This window comes from Rhinoraja longicauda, chromosome 1, assembly GCF_053455715.1.
Source record: "Rhinoraja longicauda isolate Sanriku21f chromosome 1, sRhiLon1.1, whole genome shotgun sequence".
In the NCBI taxonomy this organism is placed as follows: Eukaryota; Metazoa; Chordata; class Chondrichthyes; order Rajiformes; family Arhynchobatidae; genus Rhinoraja; species Rhinoraja longicauda.
The window spans coordinates 139,997,961-140,018,459 of NC_135953.1; the positions used below are offsets into that span (position 1 = coordinate 139,997,961).

Consider the following 20,499-nt stretch of genomic DNA (forward strand, 5'->3'; position numbering starts at 1 on the left):
CCATATTTGAAATATCCACATTTCAAAGACAAATAGTATCAGAGCTACACAATCTGGAATCAGGCCCTTCGTCCCAAGTTGTCCATGCCGACAATACTAGCCTAAGATAGTCCCACCTGACCCGTACCTTTCTAAACAGTTCCTGTCCGTATACCTATCCAAATGTATTTTACATTTTGTTTTTCTGCCTGCTTAAGCTTATTCCACATATCTACCAAACTCTGTGTGAAAGAGTTGTTCCACATGTTCCTGGTAAATCTTATGCCTCATGCCTTCAACCTATGCCCTCCAGATCTTGACACCCTTACCCTAGAAAAAGGATCTGTCATTTCAACCTATCAAGGTTTCAAGGTCAGTTTATTGTCACGTGTATCAATTAAGGTACAGTAAAATTCGGAATACCATACAGCCATATTTTTTTAAAAAACAACAAGACACACAACTACATAAAAGTTAACATGAACATCCACCACAGTGAATTCCCCACATTCCTCACTGTGATGGAAGGCAATAAAGTCTAATCGTCTTCCTCTTTATTCTCCCGTGGTCGTGGCAGTCGAACCATCCGCAGTCGGGGCGATCGAAGTTCCCGCTTCAGGGGCGGTCGAAGTTCCCACGTCGGGGCGATCGAAGCTCCCGCGTCGGGGCAGTTGAAGCACTTGCGGCTTGGAGCTCCCGAAGTCGGTCTCTAACTGAGACCGCGAGCTCCGCGATGTTAAGTGCGCAATCCCCCGCAGTTGGAGCTCGGGGATCGATCCCCGCCAGGGATCGCGGGGTTCCGCGATGTTAAAGTCCGGTAGCCTCCCTCAGTTGGAGCTCAGAGGTCGATCCCCGCCAGGGATCGCGGGGTTCCACGATGTTAAAGTCCGGTAGCCTCCCTCAGTTGGAGCTCCAGCAGAGGCTGCCAACTCCACCAAACAAAAAAGAAACATCCATCACAGTGAGACTCCTCCAGTCACCTCCTCACTGTGATGGAAGGCCAGAATGTCTTTTCTCTTCCCCTGCTGTCTTCTCCCGCGGTCAGGCTGTTGAAGTTGCCACGACGTGGCGGTCGGGGCTCCCGACATTGAAGCCCCCGCCGGGCGGAGAAAATCCCGCGGCCTATTTCAGGCTGCGCCGGACGGTGAATAACATTGTATAGCAATGCTATCGATTGCTATAGCATGGAATTCTCCTTGGTCCACATTGGAGGAATGAGGCCCAGGTGCCTGTTTTGGTGCTGTAGGACTATAACTCTTATACTTCCTCCGGTAGCTTGTTCCACATCCCCACCGTCCACTGTAGGAAATTCCTTCCCATTAGATCCCCTTTAAATCATTTCTCTCTTATCTTAAGCGAAGGGCGGCACGGTGGCACAGCGGTAGAGTTGCTGCTTTACAGCACTTGCAGCGCCAGAGACCCGGGTTTCATCCCGTCTGTACGGAGTTTATACGTTCTCCCCGTGGGTTTTCTCCGAGATCTTCGGTTTCCTCCCACATTCCAAAGACGTACAAGTTTGTAGGTTAATTGGCTTGGTACAATTGTAAATTGTCCCTAGTGTGTGTGGGATAGTGTTAGTGTACGGGGATCGCTGGTCGGTGTGGACTCGGTGGGCCGAAGGGCCTATTTCCGTGCTGTTTCTACAAACTACACTAAACAATAACCTTATATTCAGAATGTTTCATCGGAAGGTTTGAAGAGTGCTGTTAGATTTATATGTTTTTCAAAATATGGGTGAAACCAGTGATCACTATATTTCATTTTGGTGAAATCAATGTTATAACAATTGCTAATGAGCTGCCAAGCATGTCTTTTATTAGACAATAGACAATAAGTGCAGGAGGAGGCCATTTGGCCCTTTGAGCCAGCACCGCCATTCAATGTGATCATGGCTGATCATTCTCAATCAGTACCCTGTTCCTGCCTTCTCCCATACCCCCTGACTCCGCTATCCTTAAGAGCTCTATCTAGCTCTCTCTTGAATGCATTCAGAGAATTGGCCTCCACTGCCTTCTGAGGCAGAGAATTCCGCAGATTTACAACTCTCTGACTGAAAAAGTTTTTCCTCATCTCAGTTCTAAATGGCCTACCCCTTATTCTTAAACTGTGGCCCCTTGTTCTGGACTCCCCCAACATTGGGAACATGTTTCCTGCCTCTAACGTGTCCAACCCCTTAATAATCTTATACGTTTCGATAAGATCTTCGGTTTGTGAGATGCAGTGAAGCAGTGAACAAAACTAAAACAAAATCAAATAATGTGAGACGAGCAGGAAGGTCTCTCTTCAGGATGTTGGTCTGGCGGCCTCCAATGAACAAAATGGAGTGCTTGGAAGGCTAGCATTTCTTATGGTAAAACCAAATAGTTTTATTATTAACACAATACTTTATGGAGACTCAAATCAGGAACAAATGGATTTGTGCAGCTTGAAATCATCAATCAATATAGTCAAAATCTTCTGGAATTCCAAATGTCTTATCAATTTGTTTCTGTTCAAATCCAAACTTTTTCTTAGCCCAGGATTTTACAGTAAAGACGTTATCTAAAAGAGTAAATGAAAATTAAAATTAACATGAACGTTCAGCTATGATGAAATATGGCATATGAAATAGGTAATAAACATCTGATGTGTAGGAAAGAACTGCAGATGCTGGTTTAGATAGAGACAAAAAGCTGGAGTAATTCAGCGGGTCAGACAGCATCTCTGGAGAAAAGGAATAGATGTTTTGGGTCGAGACACTTCTTCAGATTGAGAGTCAGGGGAAAGGGAAATGAGAGAGAGACGATGTAGAGAGATATAGAACAAATGGATAAAAGGTATGCAAAAAGTAACGGTGATAAAGGAAACAGGCCATTGTTAGCTGTGGGCTAGGTGAAAACGAGTTGCAGACAATGAGACTCAACAAGGTGACTTTGAAGCTGGTACGACTTGGGTGGGGAGGGATGGAGAGTGCGGGGAATGTAAGGGTTACTTGAAGTTAGAGAAATCTTCTATAAACATCTGATGATCTTTCTGTAGAATAGAAATCTTTTACAACATACCTGTCCACCTATTGGCAGCATCTTTTGCAATTTTGTTTAACTGCCCTACAGAAAGACAAGAGAAAACAAATGAGAATAATTACAACAGGACTTGGACTGTGCAAGTTAATTGTTCCAAACTACGGAATATGAAGGGTGAAACTCGACAAGTTTACTAATGTGACAAAACGCGCCAAGCAAGCACATAGTGATAAGAATATTTGCAGAATTCAGGATGGCTACAGTGCTTTATTGTACCGAAGCAAGGGAAAACAGTGCAATTCCAAGACACATTGGGAATACCAATAGAAAAACAGAAGTGGCAACATTTTGAAAGAGTAGATGTGCAAAGACTCTTGGCTATCTATATACATTATTCAAAGGAGCCAGAGCAAATTGGAAGTTAGAACAAATTAGAATAATTACCTTCATAAAATAATGAGATTTAGCTGGAATTACAAATTATTGATTAGGTCTCAGCTGTAGCTAATTCTAGCCACAACATGTCAGGATAAATGCAGTAGAATGGATATAGATGTACGAGAGTTTAAGTAGGGATGAGGAACTTCAGTTACAAGAAGAAGCTGATGGATGGTTGTGAGATATAGCATAGAAACAAGCCTTTCAGCCTACCGAGTCCATGCCAACCATCGATCACCCATTCACACTAATTCTACGTTATCCCACTTTACAGGAGCCAATTAACCTACATATCTGCACATCTTTGGGATATGGGAGGACACCAGAGCGCCCGGAGGAAACCCATACAGTCGCAATGAGAGCATGCAAGCTCCACAAAGACCGACCTGGGTTCAATTCCGACTAAGGGTGCTGTCTGTACGGAGTTTGTACGTTCTCCCCGTGACCGCCTGCGTTTTCTCAGAGATCTTCGGTTTCCTCCCACACTCCAAAGACGTCCAGGTTTGTCAGTTAATTATCTTGGTAGAAGTGTAAAACTGTCCCTAGTATGTGTAGGGTGGTGTTAATGAGCGGGGATCGCTGGTTGGTGCGGGCTGAAGGGCCTGTTCCCGCGCTGTATCTCTAAACTAAGCTAAGTGCAGTCACTTGTCTCTCTATTTAAACTAACAGGACATGGGGATGGGAACCAATGCAAGGAGACAGAGGGCCATAAAAGGAGGACAGAAGCAAAAGGTAGAAGGGAGATAAGAAAAACTAACCTGAAAGCTTTGTGCCTTAATGCGAGGAGCATTCATAATAAGGTGGATGAACCAAATGCGCAGTTCGTAGTTAAGAGATATGATATAGTTGGAATTACGGAGACATGGCTCCAGGGTGACCAAGGCTGGGAGCTGAACATGCAGGGGTATTCAGTAATCAGGAAGGACAGACAGAAAGGAAGAGGAGGTGGGGTGGCATTGCTGGTTAAAGAGGAGATTAACGCAATAGCAAGGAGAGACATTAGCTTGGACGCTGTAGAATGGTATGGATAGAACTGCGAAATAGCCAAGGGCATTAAAGGCATGTAGGTTAAAGGCACACATGATAACTGCTCTTATCATGGTAGCAGTGCTGAGGAGAGGATTTCCCTGGAATGTATACGGGATGGTTTTTTAAACCAATATGTAGAGGAACTGACTGGAGGGCAGGCCATCCTAGACTGGGTATTGTGTAATGAGGAAGGATTAATTAGCGAACTTGTTGTGCAAAGCCCCTTGGGCAACAGTGACCATAATATGGTGGAATTCTGCATTAGGGTGGAGAGTGACACGGTTAATTCAGACACCAGGGTCCTGAACTTAAAGAAAGGAGACTTTGAAGGTATGAGACGGGCATTGACTAGGATAGACTGGCAAATTATACTTAAAGGATTGACGGTGGAGAAGCAATGGCAAAGATTTAAGGATCGCATGGATGAACTCCAAAAATTGTTCATCCCTGTCTGGCGTAAAAATAAAACAGGGAAGATGGCTCAACTGTGGCTAACAAGGAAAATCAAGGATAGTGTTAAATCCAAGGAGGAGGCAAATAAATTGGCCAGAGAAAGCAGCAAACCGGAGGACTGGGAGAAACTTAGAACTCAACAGAGGAGGACAAAGGGGTTAATTAAGAGGGGGAAAAAAGAGCATGAAAGAAAGCTTGCGGGGAATATAAAAACTGACTGTAAAAGCTTCTTTAGATATGTAAAATGGAAAAGATTAGTGAAGACAAATGTAGGTCCATTACTGTGAGAAACATGTGAATTTATAATGAGAAACAAAGAAATGGCAGAACAGTTAAACGAGTATTAAGGAAGACACAAACAATCTCATATAAATACTAGGGGAACAAGGATCTAGTGGGAGGGAGGAACTGAAGGGAATCCACATTAATCAGGAAATTTTGTAAGGTAAATTGTTGGGACTGAAGGCAGATAAATCCCCAGGGCCTGATGGTCTGCATCCCAGAGTACTCAAGGAGGTGGCCCTAGAAATTATGGATGCATTGGTGATCATTTTCCAGTGTACTTTCGACTCTGGATCAGTTCCGGTGGACTGGAGGGTAGCCAATGTAACCCCACTTTTTTCAGAAAGGAAGGAGAGAGAAAACGGGGAATTATAGACCAGTTAGCCTTACATCGGTAGTGGGGAAGATGCTTGAGTCGATTATTAAAGATGTTATAGCAGCGCATTTGGAAAGCAGTGACAGGATCGGTCAAAGTCAGCATGGGTTTATGAAGGGGAAATCATGCTTGACTAATCTTCTGGAATTTTTTGAGGATGTAACAAGTAGAATGGACAAGGGAGAGCCAGTGGATGTGGTGTATCTGGACTTTCAAAAAGCCTTTAACAAGGTCCCACACAAGAGATTAGTGCACATGGTATTGGGGGTAGGGTATTGACATGGATAGAGAACTGGTTGGCAGACAGGAAGCAAAGAGTAGGAATTAATGGGTCATTTTCAGAATGGCAGGCAGTGCCTAGTGGGATGACAATAGACAATAGGTGCAGGATTCGGCCCTTCGAGCCAGCACCACCATTCAATGTGATCATGGCTGATCATTCTTAATCAGTACCCCGTTCCTGCCTTCTCTCCATACCCCCTGACTCCGCTATACTTAAGAGCGCTATCTAGTTCTCTCTTGAATGCATTCAGCGAATTGGCCTCCACTGCCTTCTGAGGCAGAGAATTCCACAGATTTACAACTCTCTGACTGAAAAAGTTTTTCCTCGTCTCCGTTCTAAATGGCCTACCTCTTATTCTTAAACTGTGGCCCCTGGTTCTGGACTCCCCCAACATTGGGAACATGTTTCCTGCCTCTAACATGTCCAACCCCTTAATAATCTTATATATAAGCCGCAAGGCTTGGTGCTGGGACCCCAGTTATTTACAATATATATTGATGATTTAGATGAGGGAATTAAATGTAACATCTCCAAGTTTGCGGATGACACAAAGCTGGGTGGTAGTGTGAGCTACGGTGAGGATGCTATGAGGTTGCAGAGTGACTTGGACAGGTTGGGTGAGTGGGCAGATGCATGGAAGATGCAGTATAATGTGGATAAATGTGAGGTTATCCACTTTGGTGGCAAGAACAGGAAGGCAGATGATTATCTGAATGGTGTCAGATTAGGAAAAGGGGGGGGGGGGTTGCAACGAGACCTGGGTGTCCTTGTACATCAGAAAATGAAAATGAGCATGCAGGTACAGCAGTCAGTGAAGAAAGCTAATGGCATGTTGGCCTTCATTGCGAGAGGATTTGAGTTTAGGAGCAAGGAGGTCCTATTGCAGTTGTGCAGGGCCCTGGTGAGACCACACCTGGAGTATTGTGTGCAGTTTCGGTCTCCTAATTTGAGGAAGGACATTCTTGCTATTGAGGGAGTGCAGCATAGGTTCACCAGGTTAATTACTGGGATGGCGCGACTGTCATATGATGAAAGAATGGATCGACTGGACTTGTATTCACTGGAATTCAGAAGGATGAGAGGGGATCTTATAGAAACATATAGAATTCTTAAAGGATTGGACAGACTACATGCAGGAAAAATGTTCCCGATGTTGGGGGAGTCCAGAACCAGGGGTCACAGTTTAAGAATAAGGGGTAGGCCATTTAGGACTGAGATGATGAAAAGCTTTTTCATCCAGAGAGTTGTGAATCTGTGGAATTCTCTGTCACAGAAGGCAGTGGAGGGCAAGTCACAAGATGTTTTCAAGAAGTAAGATTTAGCTCTTAGGGCTAAATGAATCAAGGGATATGGGGAGAAGGCAGGAACAGGGTACTGATTTGGGATGATAGCCATGATCATATTGAATGGCGATGTTGGCTCGAAGGGCCGAATTACCTACTCCTGCACCTATTTTTTCTGCCTTTTCTTTGTTTCTCATTATAAATTGTAATAAAATAAATGGCTCCTGGTCCCATTGATGTGAAAAAACACTCCGCGACAATATTTACGTCACAATGTTTAAGATATGTGAGCAGCAGAGAAGCAGTTGCACAATATCAAATTAACAGTTATTGAATCAAGTGGATCAAATTACTCACTGATTTCTTCTACAACCTCTGGATCACATTCCCGGTATTTATCCACGTCTGCTTTCAATTGAATCTTTTCTTTTCGAAGTTCTTCCAATTCTTTTGACAAAGCTGTACGATTTTCCTATTGATAAAAGTTCATCATTAAATGCGGTGGCGCAGCGGTAGAGTTGCCGCCTTACAGCGAATGCAGCGCCGGAGACCTGGATTCCATCCCGACTACGGGTGCTGTCTGTACGGAGTTTGTACGTTCTCCCCGTGACCTGCGTGGGTTTTCTCCGAGATCTTCGGTTTCCTCCCACATTCCAAAGACGTGCAGGTTTGTAGGTTAATTGACTGGGTAAATGTAAAAATGTCCCTAGTGTGTGTAGGATAGTGTTAGTGTGCGGGGATCGCTGGGCGGCGCGGACCCGGTGGTCCGAAGGGCCTGTTTCCGTGCTGTATCTCTAAATCTAAATCTAAAATCTAAATAATATTTAGTTTGGTTCTCCTTAGAGACACAGCGAGGAAGCAGGCGCTTCGCCCCTCCGTGTCTGTGCCGACCAGCGATTGTCCCGTGCACTAGCACTATCCTATACACACCCTTATGGGGACTATTCACAATTATCCCAAGCCAATTAGCCTACAGACCTGTACGTCTTTGGCATAGGAAAATAACTGCAGATGCTGGTACAAATCGAAGGTATTTATTCACAAAATGCTGGAGTAACTCAGCAGGTCAGGCAGCATCTCAGGAGAGAAGGAATGGGCGACGTTTCAGGTCGAGACCCTTCTTCAGACTGATGTCAGGGGGGGCGGGACAAAGGAAGGATATAGGTGGAGACAGGAAGATAGAGGGAGAACTGGGAAGGGGGAGGGGAAGAGAGGGACAGAGGAACTATCTAAAGTTGGAGAAGTCAATGTTCATACCGCTGGGCTGTAAGCTGCCCAAGTGAAATATGAGGTGCTGTTCCTCCAATCTCCGGTGGGCCTCACTATGGCACTGGAGGAGGCCCATGACAGAAAGGTCAGACTGGGAGTGGGAGGGGGAGTTGAAGTGCTCAGCCACCAGGAGCTCAGGTTGGTTAAGGCAGACTGAGCGAAAGTGTTGAGCGAAACAATCGCCGAGCCTGCGTTTGGTTTCGCCGATGTAAAGAAGTTCACATCTAGAGCAGCGGATACAATAGATGAGGTTGGAGGAGGTTGAGGTGAACCTCTGTCTCACCTGGAAAAACTGTTTGGGTCCTTGGATGGAGTTGAGGGGGGAGGTAAAGGGACAGGTGTTGCATCTCCTGCGGTTGCAGGGGAAAGTGCCCGGGGATGGGGTGGTTTGGGTAGGAAGGGACGAGTGGACCAGGGAGTTACGAAGGGAACGGTCTCTGCGGTACGTCTTTGGTGGTGGGAGGAAGCCGGAACACCCGGAGAAAACCCACGCTGGTCACGGGGAGAACGTACAAACTCCGTGCAGACAGCACCCGTAGTCAGGATCGAACCCGGGTCTCTGGAGCAACAAGGTAGCAAGCCTACCGCTGTGCAGATTATTTTAGTTTGACTGTACCAGTATTACTGGATTGAAGAATAGCTTTTCTCCAGAGCTAATAAACTCTTCAATAAGCCTCTCAAATGTTAAGGATACATTTCCAATCTCCCTCTTTGAAGCCATTGCACATTTTTTGATGCGCCCTTTCCCTGTTGCTATAACACTGTATTTGGCATTCCCTAGTTCTGCTTTCCCTCCCCCTTCCCCCGACAGAATGACGATATTCCCCAGGTCCTTATCTTTCACCCCATCTAACACGTCAACCTCTGTCATTTGTGCTGCCTTCGACGTGATCCCACCACCAGTTACATCTTCCCAACCCCACCCCTTCCCACTTTCCGCAGGGGCTGCACCCTCTGTCCGTCCCACCCTCTTCCCAATAATTTCTCCTGCAATGCAGTAGATGTTCCCATCACATCCATCCAGAGACCACAGCAGCGATAGAGTGGCTACCTCACAATGCCAGAGACTTGGGTTCGATCCTGACTATGGGTGCTCTGTACGAGGTTTGTACGTTCTCCCTGTGGCCTGCGTGGGCTTTCTCCGGGGTCCTCGGTTTCCTCCCACACTCCAAGATGGACAGGTTTGTAGGTTAATTGGCTTGGTAAATTTGTAAACTGTCCCGAGTGCGTGTAGGATGGCGTAAGTGTGCGGGGATCCAGGCCCGGCACGGACCCGGTGGGCAGAGGGGCCTGTTTCCGCCTCTAAACTAAGCGTGCACTTCCTCTAGCCTCAACTACTGCATTTGGAGCTTCCCGTGTGACCACTTTTGCATTGGCGAGACCAAGGGAACGTCTGGCCTAATACTTGCAGTCGATGCCCCAATGCGTGCTGGATCGCACGGTCGCTAACTATGTTAACTCCTCTCCCCATTCCCACACTGAGCTTTCTATCCTGGGCCTCCTCCATTGCCAGAGTGAGACCACACTCAAATTGGAGGAACAGCACCTCATATTCTACTTGGGCAGCTTACACCCCATCAAATCCTTCAACCTAACGAACAATATTCAGCTTCACTTCACCCCCCCCCCCCCCCCCCCATTCCACTGGCTTCACATTTCGTGCCCCTTCTCTCTTTATCTCACACCTTTTGTCTTCTTCTCGCCTCTGGCTTTTGTAAATCCATCTGACAATCTAAACTCCCCTCACCTCTATCCACCTATCACTTGCCAGGCTTTGTCCCCCCCCCCCCCCCCCTTTCAGCTTTCTTTCCCTTACTACAATCATTCTGATGATCCATCTAGAGATGCTGCCTGACCCACTGAGTTACTCCAGCAGTTTGTGTCTTTGGAGTGTGGGAGGAAACCGGAGCACACGGAGAAAACCCAGGCAGGTCACGGGGAGAACGTACAAACTCCGTACATACAGCACCCGTCCTCAGCACATCAATCCACCATTAATATGCTCAATTCCTATTGTTCTACAGTACCAGCCTATCCCTCCCTTAAATCACCATCCTTCATCATCCTCTCTCTGGTGAAAACCAATGGGAAATACTCAATTGGAATCTCTCTCATGTCCTCTGGCTCCAAAGAGAGTACCCCCTCTGGCCCACTCGAGAAACATGGCAATACTGAAACAATTACTACTTTTTCCCATGTAATAGGTTTCAGGTGAAGGGGAAAAGATTTAATAGGAATCTAAGGGATAACTTTTTCACACAAAGGGTGGTGGGCGTAAGGAACAAGCTGCCAGAGGTGGTAGTAGAGGCACATTTAAACAGGTACATGGATAGGATAGGATAGGCTTGGAGGGATATGGACCAAAGTCCCTGTTTCCCCACTGTATCACTCCACGATTCTTAGTTTTAGTTTAGTGTAGAGATACAGTGCAGAAACAGGCCCTTTCGGCCCACCGGGTCCGCGCCGACCAGCGATCCCCGCACATTAACACTATCCTATACCGACGAGGGACAATTTTTACATTTACCAAGCCAATTAACCTACATATCTGTACGTCTTTGGAGTGTGGGAGGAAACCGAAGATCTCGGAGAAAACCCACGCAGGTCACGGGGAGAACGTACAAACTCCGTACAGGCAGCGCCCGTAGTCGGGATGGAACCCGGGTCTCCGGCGCTGCATTCGCTGTAAGGCAGCAACTCTACCGCTGCGCCACTGTGACCACCCTAAAATTCTCTATGACTCTCTCTCTGTAGATTCTCTATGACTCTAAGCTAATCAGTGTTATGAAATAGCATCCATTTGGCAATTAAATTCCTTTTAAGATGAAGAAGTGCAGTGATACTAATACTAACATAGGAAACCCACAATGCCCGAGACCAAGCAACAGTCTATTTTGTACAAATAGTGCTAAGCTAAATATTAGCATTAGTCTCAAACACATTCTCCACATTCCATTTTGTGTCTTTGTAAATTGCAAGTTTAATGCACAACTTCTTACCGTGTTCTGACGTCCCACATTTGTTTTCTCAATACTTTGACGTAAACTTTGTTTCCTTTCAGTTCCTTCGCTGACCTGGAAAGAAAAAGACTAATCAGCAAATTTATGAAGCATACTTAGATACAAAAATGGATTTTAATTTCACAAAATGCTGGAGTAACTCAGCAGGTAAGGCAGCATCTCAGGAGAAGGAATGGGTGATGCTTCGGGTCGAGACCCTTCTTCAGACTGAATTCTTCAACATGGATTTTAAGATTGAAGAGCCTCAAATAAATAATAATCTTAATTACACCAATGTATAATGCAATGACTATAATGATTGTATAAGTACTGCAGGAACCATTTTGCATTTATTCAATATTTGAGTATATTGGACAATAGGTGCAGGAGGAGGCCATTCGGCCCTTCGAGCCAGCACCGCCATTCAATGTGATCATGGCTGATAATTCTCAATAGGTACCCCGTTCCTGCCTTCTCCCCATACCCCCTGACTCCTACAGAATACCGAGAATACAGAGCTTTATTTGTCATTTGATACCAAGGTACCGAACAAAATTACATAGCAGTCACACAACAAAAAAAAAGAACACAAGACACATGACCCCCAACACAAACGTCCATCACAGTGACTCCAAACACCCCCTCACTGTGATGGAGGCAACAAAACTTCCACTCTCTTCCCCACGCCTAAGGACAGACAGCTCGTCCCCGACCGACCCGCACAGTCCCCGCAAGGGGATAGAAGTCCCCACGGCCGAGCCGCACCGTGTGCTGAAACGTCCCGCGGCCGAGCCGGGCGATTGAAGGCCCCGAGGCCGTACCGTGCGCTGCTAAGTCCCGCGGCCGAGCCGCGCCGGGCGATGTTAGGTCCCGCGGCCGAGCCGCACCGGGCGATGTTAGGTCCCGCGGCCGAGTCGCACCAGCGATGTAAAGTCCCTCGGCCGAGCCGCGCCGGGCGATGGAAGGCCCCGCGGCCGAGCCGCACCGGGCACTGTTAAGTCCAGCGGCCGAGCCGCACCGGGCGATGGAAGGCCCCGCGGCCGAGCCGCACCCCGTGCCGTGAGGAAGAGACCTAAAAAAGAAAGGTTTCCCCCACCCCACCCCCCCCCCCCCCACACACACACAGCCAAAAAACAAAAACCATCCCAACACCGACACACAACAAAAGAAAAGGAAAAAAGACGAACCAGACTGCCAGCGAGCCGCAGCCGTTAGGCGCCGCCACACGTGACGACCTTAATATCTATCCTTAAGAGCTCTATCTAGCTCTCTCTTGAATGCATTCAGAGACTTGGCCTCCACTGCCTTCTGAGGCAGAGAATTCCACAGATTTACAACTCTCTGACTGAAAAAGTTTTTCCTCATCTCTGTTCTAAATGGCCTACCCTTTATTCTTAAACTGTGGCCTCTGGTTCTGGACTCCCCCAACATTGGGAACATGTTTCCTGCCTCTAACGTTTCCAACCCCTTAATAATCTTATATGTTTCGATAAAATCCCCTCTCATCCTTCTAAATTCCAGTGTATACAAACCTAGTCGCTCCAGTCTTTCAACATATGACAGTCCCGCCATTCCGGGAATTAACCTAGTAAACCTACGCTGCACGCCCTCAATAGCAAGAATAACTTGCTATTGAGGCAAGTTATATTACTATATTGATATAGTAATATTATTAATTTGCAAGTAATATTATTATATTACTTTGTATCCTGCTGTATTTTTGGACAACAAAAAGTTAATATTGTAGTGAGTCCAAACGAGCGGTATTATTCAAATACTTTATTGTCGGTAAAACCCGTGACAAACGCAACGCACTTACTTTTGGACCAACACTAACTTCGCTCACTAATCTAATCTCTAACTACAGTTTGGCGCCAGGCATTTAAATACCCCGCGCTCCCTCACCCCGTGACCGTAAACCAATCCGAGGGTTCTAGACTACCTGGCCAATCCCTATGTCCCTACAATATTATGGTTACGTATACCACTGGGAGGTGCCATGGGCGGGACCAGATCGTTAGTATAACTTGCCTAACACTTACGTAATGCTTTAGAGTGGGCGTGTGTGTGTGTGTGTTTGCGCGCCAAGCAGCTGATATTAAGGTCGGCAAGAAGAATCTTAATTACAGAAGCCTGCTAAAATAATAAGATTTTAGTAAGTCATAAGTCACGTAGGAACGATGATAGGATATTAGATTTTTACCAAGTTAACAACAAGTCATTAATAAGTCAATGACAAGACATATGTCAATATGTTTTATTGCAACTTCAAATAAACGACTAACTACTGTCTTCACTGGAGTTAGGCTGGTATTCACTGGAGTTTAGAAGGATGAGAGGGGATCTTATAGAAACATATAAAATTATAAAAGGACTGGACAAACTAGATGCAGGAAAAATGTTCCCAATGTTGGGCGAGTCCAGAACCAGGGGCCACAGTCTTAGAATAAAGGGGAGGCCATTTAAAACTGAGGTGAGAAAAACCTTTTTCACCCAGAGAGTTGTGCATTTGTAGAATTCTCTGCCACAGAGGCAGTAGAAACCAAATCACTGGATGGATTTAAGAGAGAGTTAGATAGAGCTCTAGGGGCTAGTGGAATCAAGGGATATGGGGAGAAGGCAAGCACGGGGTATTGATTGGGGATGATCAGCCATGATCACAATGAATGGCGGTGCTGGCTCGAAGGGCCGAATGGCCTCCTCCTGCACCTATTTTCTATGTTTCTACTACGTCGTGGAGATCTCTCTGTTGTTATTTGCTCCCGTTTCTATCTCATACGGTAAGCTTCTTTGGGCTTTATAAGGAAGACGAGAAGCTAGCCGTTACAAATACATTAAGGGAAAGAGTCTTTCTCCTGTTTTTATGGTAGAGAAAGACATGAAGACTGGGCAACTTTGGACAGTCAATGGAAGTAGTTTGTGATGTGTCATGTCGGGACCCTTCTTTGGACTGATTTTAGTGAGGAGAGCGGGCAAAAAAAAATGGAAGGGAAAAGTTATTTTCTAACTCAACTACTACTCTGTCCTCAAATTCTGCTGGACTATCTAGGCGGCACGCATGGTGGCGCAGCGGTAGAGTTGCTGCGTTACAGCACTTGCAGCGCCGGAGACCCGGGTTCGATCCCGACTACGGGCGCTGTCTGCACAGAGTTTGTACGTTCTCCCCGTGGCCTGCGTGGGTTTTCTCTGAGATGTTCGGTTTCTTCCCACACTCAAAGACGTACAGGTTTGTAGGTTAATTGGCTGGGGTTTGTATTCTTGGTAAATTGTCCACCGTGTAAGCTTGTGTTAGTGTGTGGGGGTTTGTTGGTCAGTGCGGACTTGGTGGGACAAAGGCCTGTTTCCGCACTGTATCTTTAAACTAAACTAAATCCCTGACACCTCAATCCCTTTCTTGATTTCTCTGTCTCCACCACAGGGTACAGACTTCCGACTGACAACTAAAACAAACCTACCGACTCCCACAGTTATCTTGATTACATTTCCTACCACCCTGCCTCTTGCAGAGATGCTATCCCCTACTCTCAATTCCTCTGTCTCCACTGCATCTGCTCCCAAGATGCATCTTTCCATACGGGGACATCCAAGATGTCCTCACTCTTTAGTGCACGTGGTTTCCGCACTGCTGTCATGGATGGATTCCTCTCCCACATCTCTTTTGTGACCCGGAGTTTTGCTCTCGCCTCTCCCTGTCCCTCTCCTCCCAGACGCATTGCACTTACTCGGGTTAAATTCCATCCGCCATTTCTCCGCCCATTTCTGCTGTTGATCTACATCAGGTTGTATCTTGTGCCAGCAACCGGTACTGTCTGCTACTCCTCCAATTTCGGTGTCATCAACAAAGTTACTCACCAACCCATCTACATTTACGTCAATGAGCATTACGTCCGTGAGCATTTACGTCTTGTACATTTGCGAGCAAGATTGTTTAGATTAGTTTAGTTTAGAGATACAGCGCGGAAACAGGCCCTTCGGCCCACCGGGTCCGCACCAACCAGCGATCCCTGCACATTAACACTATTCTATACCCACTAGGGGCAATTTTTACATTTACCAAGCCAATTAACCTACATACCTGTACGTCTGTGGAGTGTGGGAGGAAACCGAAGATCTCGGAGAAAACCCACGCAGGTCACGGGGAGAACGTACAAACACCGTACAGACGGCGCCCGTAGTCGGGATGGAACCCGGGTCTCCGGCGCTGCATTCGCTGTAAGGCGGCAACTCTACCGCTGTGCCTGTTGTTGTTCTGGCACTATTCAATCGGAATTTTTCTCTTCCTCCTATACAATGACACTTCATTACCTGTTTTTTCTCTCATAACGGTGGTATCATCAGCAAATTAAAAGACAGTAGTGGAACTGCCGATACTAAACATTTGGTGGAGAGACAAAGTAAGCAATGTGGACCTGTGGAAAAGACCAAGCCAGGATCCCATTGACTTACAAATTCAAAAGAGAAAATGGAGTTGGATTGGACACGCCCTCAGAAAACCTGCCACAAACATCACCCGGCAAGCCCTGAAATGGAACCCCCCAAGGAAAAAGGAAAAGAGGTCGCCCCAGGAACAGCTGGAGAAGAGGTGTCCAGGCAGAAATGTCTGGGAGTGGGCTCAACTGGGGAGATCTCAAAAGAACCGCCAATAACCGAGTGAGGTGGAGGACATTTGTCAATGGCCTATGCTCCCTAGAGGAGCAAAGGGCTTAAGAAGAAGAGAAGTGGAACTGCCTGGCTTACAGTCATAGGAAGAAAGAAAGTAGAGCAGGGGCCTGAGCAAATGACCCGGAGATGCGCTTGTGCTAATGGTTATCAAGGAGAAAGTGCTTTTTCAGACTGAAGGGTCTCGATCCGAAACGTCACCCATTCCTTCTCTCCAGAGAAATCTACAACAACATCTTCCCATGGACCTGTCGGTAACAATGGGCTTCATAATGGCTCAGGTGGATTGGGTCTGCTTACCATCTAACATCCATGGCACGAGCTCACATGTCGTTCTACATCTTTTTCCATCCCTGGCCACCCATACCTTTGGACAAAGATTTAGTTTAGTTCCAACAACTCCCTGCCTAACCCGCTGAGTTACTCCAGCATTTTGTGTCTACCTTTGATTTAAACCAGCACCTGCAGGTTTTTTTCCTATTCGTAGTCCTCGTATCTCTTGGGTGGTCTTCTCTGACGTTTTGGTCTGGCCACTGGCTCTGTCTGCTCTGATATAGGGTTCTGATCTGTCATGTCCTGTTCCACCAGTTCATCACCTTGATTCTGGTTTTGCATCGTCTCCTCCTCAGACTCGTGCAGTCTTGGCTCCTCAATTTGGTGGTCTCGAGTCCGATCCCCCACAGTCTCAACTTCAGTTTGTAGTGTCCCGGGACGATCACAAAGGTGATACTTTTTCCACATACGATGTGTTTCTACCATGTTTGACTCCTTCAGGTGACTGGACTGTCACCTTATTCCCTTGTCTGCACACCACTGTGTCTGGTTGAGGAATGAAGAGTGAGCCCATTTTGCTTGGACTTTTTCTCCTCATTCGCACCTCATCTCCTGGCATCACATCTGATGGTTTGGCACCTCATCTCCCGTCAGCACAGAGCTTTGACTTCTGCATCACGATATCTCACACCTTGATCATTTACCATGCTACTAACCCATGGTATCTTGGTCCGGATTTTCCTTCCAAACAACAATTGTGCCGGACTCTTCCCTGTTGTGCTGTGTGGCGTGGCTCTATATGTCATTACATATGACAAGAGCATCTCCTTCCACTCTTTGCCTTCCGCTTGGGCAATATTCATCATCCTCTTCTCTAGAGATTGGTTCTGACGTTCCACTTGTCCATTAGCTTGCGGCCACTTTGGTGTAACTTTGTGGTTGTACACACCCGTGTTCTTCGTGCAGTCAGCAAACTTCTGAGAAATGAACTGAGACCCATTATCTGAATATAATGTCACTGGTAGACCGTGTCTTGTGAAGATTTCCATCAACACCGCTAGTCTTTTCCTAAGTTGTAGTCTCCATTATCACATACTCATAATATCTGATGTCGTGGTCAATCGCAACTAGTATTGATTCCCCTGATGGAAGTGGGCCTAGAAAATCTACAACAACATCTTCCCATGGACCTGTCGGTAACAATGGGCTTCATAATGGGCTCAGGTGGATTGGGTCTGCTTACCATCTAACATCCATGGCTCGAGCTCACATGTCGTTCTACATCTTTTTCCATCCCTGGCCACCATACCTTTGGACAAAGATTTAGTTTAGTTCCAACCACTCCCAAATGTTCTTTGTGAGCCAACTCGCTCATCCTTGACCTCAGCTTTGTTGGCACTCCAATCCTGTTTCCTCTCAGCACACACCTTCCAATTGTGCACCGTTCATCTCTGATAGCTGCATATGTCCTGTGCGGACACTTCTCCCAGTCACCTCTTTCCATCCGCTCTCTTTCAATCTTGTAGTTCTGGATCATTGTCCGACTCTTCTTGTATTTCCCTTGTTTAGTTCAGTTTAGTTTAGTTTAGTTTAGAGATACAGCGCGGAAACAGGCCATTTGGCCCACCGGGTCCGCGCCGACCAGCAATCCCCGCATATTAACACTAAACTCACAAAGGCAAGCATACCATATGTCTTCATTCCCACTCTATTTATTTGTGTAGCCACGTTCAGGGAGTTATGGTATTAGACTCTAAACTCCCCCTGGACATCAATGGGTCATGCAATTAATTGTATATTTTCCTCTTCCAATTAAACCATGCAAAGTGCAACACTATACTTTCTCTGATTAAACTCCATCTGCCATTTCTCTGCATACTTCTGCAGCTGTCCTATATCCTGCTGTATACTTTGACAGCCTTCCTTTTAGTGTCATCAGCAAACTTACTAACCAACACATCTTCATTTATATCCAGGTCACAGTAAATCCTTGTTTCAAAAGACCTCATTATAACGGATTTCAGTTATAACGGACCGCATCTGTTGCAGACCGAGTTTATAGTTTCACAGAATGACCACTAGGTGGAGGGAGCGATGGTATTTTTGAACCATTTTAGCTTAGTTTAGTTTAGAGATACAGTGATATACATTTTAGCTTAGTTTAGTTTAGAGGCATCCCCCCCCCTCGCCCTCCCCCACCCCCGGCACACCAGCTCCAACCGACACACAACAGTGTGTAGGATAGAACCAGCCCACAAGAGCATCCACACTGTCACAGACAGCGCCCAAGGTCAGGATCGAAATGGGTACTGTAAGGTAGCAACTTTAATGCAGTACCACCATGCTGTCTCAAGCTATTGTAAATTTTGTGCCTTTTACTGTTTATTGTATGTATGTATAGTGGCTGTTTTTCCAATATTACTGTATATATTGACATATTCAGATCAGTCTGAAGAAGGGTCTCGACCTGAAACATCACCCATTCCTTCTCTTCTGAGATGCTGCCTGACCCGCTGAGTTACTCCAGCATTTTGTGAGTACATATTAACACCCTTATTTGGTTATCATAAGATCATGTGATAGGAGTAGAATCAGGCCATTCGGCCCATTAAGTCTACTCCGCCATTCAATCACGGCTGATCCATCTCTCCCTCCTAACCCCATTCTCCTGCCTTCTCCCCATAACCCCCGACACCTGTAATAATCAAGAATCTATCTATCTCTGCCTTAAAAATATTCACTGACTCGGCCTCCACAGCCTTCTGCGGCAAATAATTCCACAGATTCACCACCCTCTGGCTAAAGAAATGATAGAAGTTATAGCTGACAACGGGTAATAACGAACAACATCTCCCCCCATGTGGAGCATTGTAGCGAGGGTTTATTGAATCACAAACAACAGAAGTCCCAGCACAGATCCCTGTGGAACTCCATCTTTCACAGATCGCAAGCCTGAATATCGTCCTCCGCTGTTTTCTATCAGTAAACCTGTCCTGTTGCGCTCTATGGAGTCATAGGTTGAAACGGTGTGGAAACAGGCTCTTCGGCCCAACTTCGACCCAATACAATCAATTAGAGCGCTTGCACCTCTCTCTCTCTCTCTCTCTCTCAAATTTGTCATTTTATGAACATCTTGTTAGTCAAGAGGTCCTATTGTGTAGCACTTATACATTTAACCAGTTTATAGCAAATTCCAAAAAACTTTCTCTAAAATTGAGCAAAGCTGTTAATTTTAAGCATAGCTAGATTGCAAATCCAGAAGAACATTATTTAAGAGATTGGAATGAAGTAAACCCCATGCCAAGTCAGCAATCCTTAAATGTCCTCTCCACATTCTTTTAAAACATAGAATACTACCACCCGAAAGCCCACAATATTTATGCTGAACATTAAACTAATTCATTTTGCCTCTTAAACACCACCATCAGTGTGCCTAGCTTGTTCCAGGCATCTCCCACTCTCAGTGTGGGAGGTGCCTAGAACCTTCCTGCAGCAGCTGAGAAAGCACAATCTGCCACAGACAATGATGGTCCAGTTTTATACAGCCGTCGAACAGTCTGTCCTCACCTTCTCCATCATGGTCTGGTTTGGCTCAGCCACCAAGCACCACATCCGGAGGCTGCAACGGATCGTCCGCACAGCTGAGAAGGTTGTTGGCTGCAACCTTCCCCCCATTGACGAACTGTACACTACAAGGGCCAGGAAGCGAGCGGGCAAGATCATCTCTGACCCCTCTCACCCTGGCCACAAACTCTTTGAAGCACTTCCCTCTGGAAGGCGACTCTGGACTATCAAAGCCACCACAGCCGGACATAAAAATCCACGGGTAGTAGCTCTACTCAACAACCAAAAGTCTGTAGCCTCCTTTTACCCTGGTATTTTATTTAATTCTTCCCATGTTTAAAGTATAATGTTTTATTCTTAATTATTTACTGTATGTCGTGTTCTTACTTGCGAGCAAAGCACCAAGGCAATTTCCTTGTATGTGTACATACTTGGCCAATAACATTTATTCAATTCAATTCAGTGTAAAAAACTTGCCCTGCATATCATCTCTCAAGCTTTCCCCTCTTACATTATAGTTATGCCCTCTAGCATTTGCATTCCCCCACCCCCGTCCCCCTACATGTGATGGAAAGTCTTCCCTTAGCCTTCGAAGCAGCAGAGAAAAAAA

The 20,499-nt window shown here is 46.1% G+C and overlaps 1 protein-coding gene across 2 annotated transcripts in view; it reads right to left on the reverse strand.

The window, feature by feature from the left end:
• Nucleotides 1-2,277: 2,277 nt before the first annotated feature.
• Nucleotides 2,278-20,499, reverse strand: part of mnd1 (meiotic nuclear divisions 1 homolog (S. cerevisiae)) — a 45,105-nt gene continuing 26,883 nt past the window's right edge. For both annotated transcript variants that reach the window (XM_078412885.1, XM_078412876.1), the window contains exons 5-8: nucleotides 11,394-11,468; nucleotides 7,483-7,597; nucleotides 3,021-3,065; nucleotides 2,278-2,520 (exon numbers count right to left, since the gene is read on the reverse strand). In XM_078412885.1, the coding sequence (XP_078269011.1) occupies nucleotides 2,414-2,520; nucleotides 3,021-3,065; nucleotides 7,483-7,597; nucleotides 11,394-11,468 (342 nt within the window). In that variant the 3' untranslated portion in view covers nucleotides 2,278-2,413. The remainder of the gene's footprint in view (nucleotides 2,521-3,020; nucleotides 3,066-7,482; nucleotides 7,598-11,393; nucleotides 11,469-20,499) is intronic.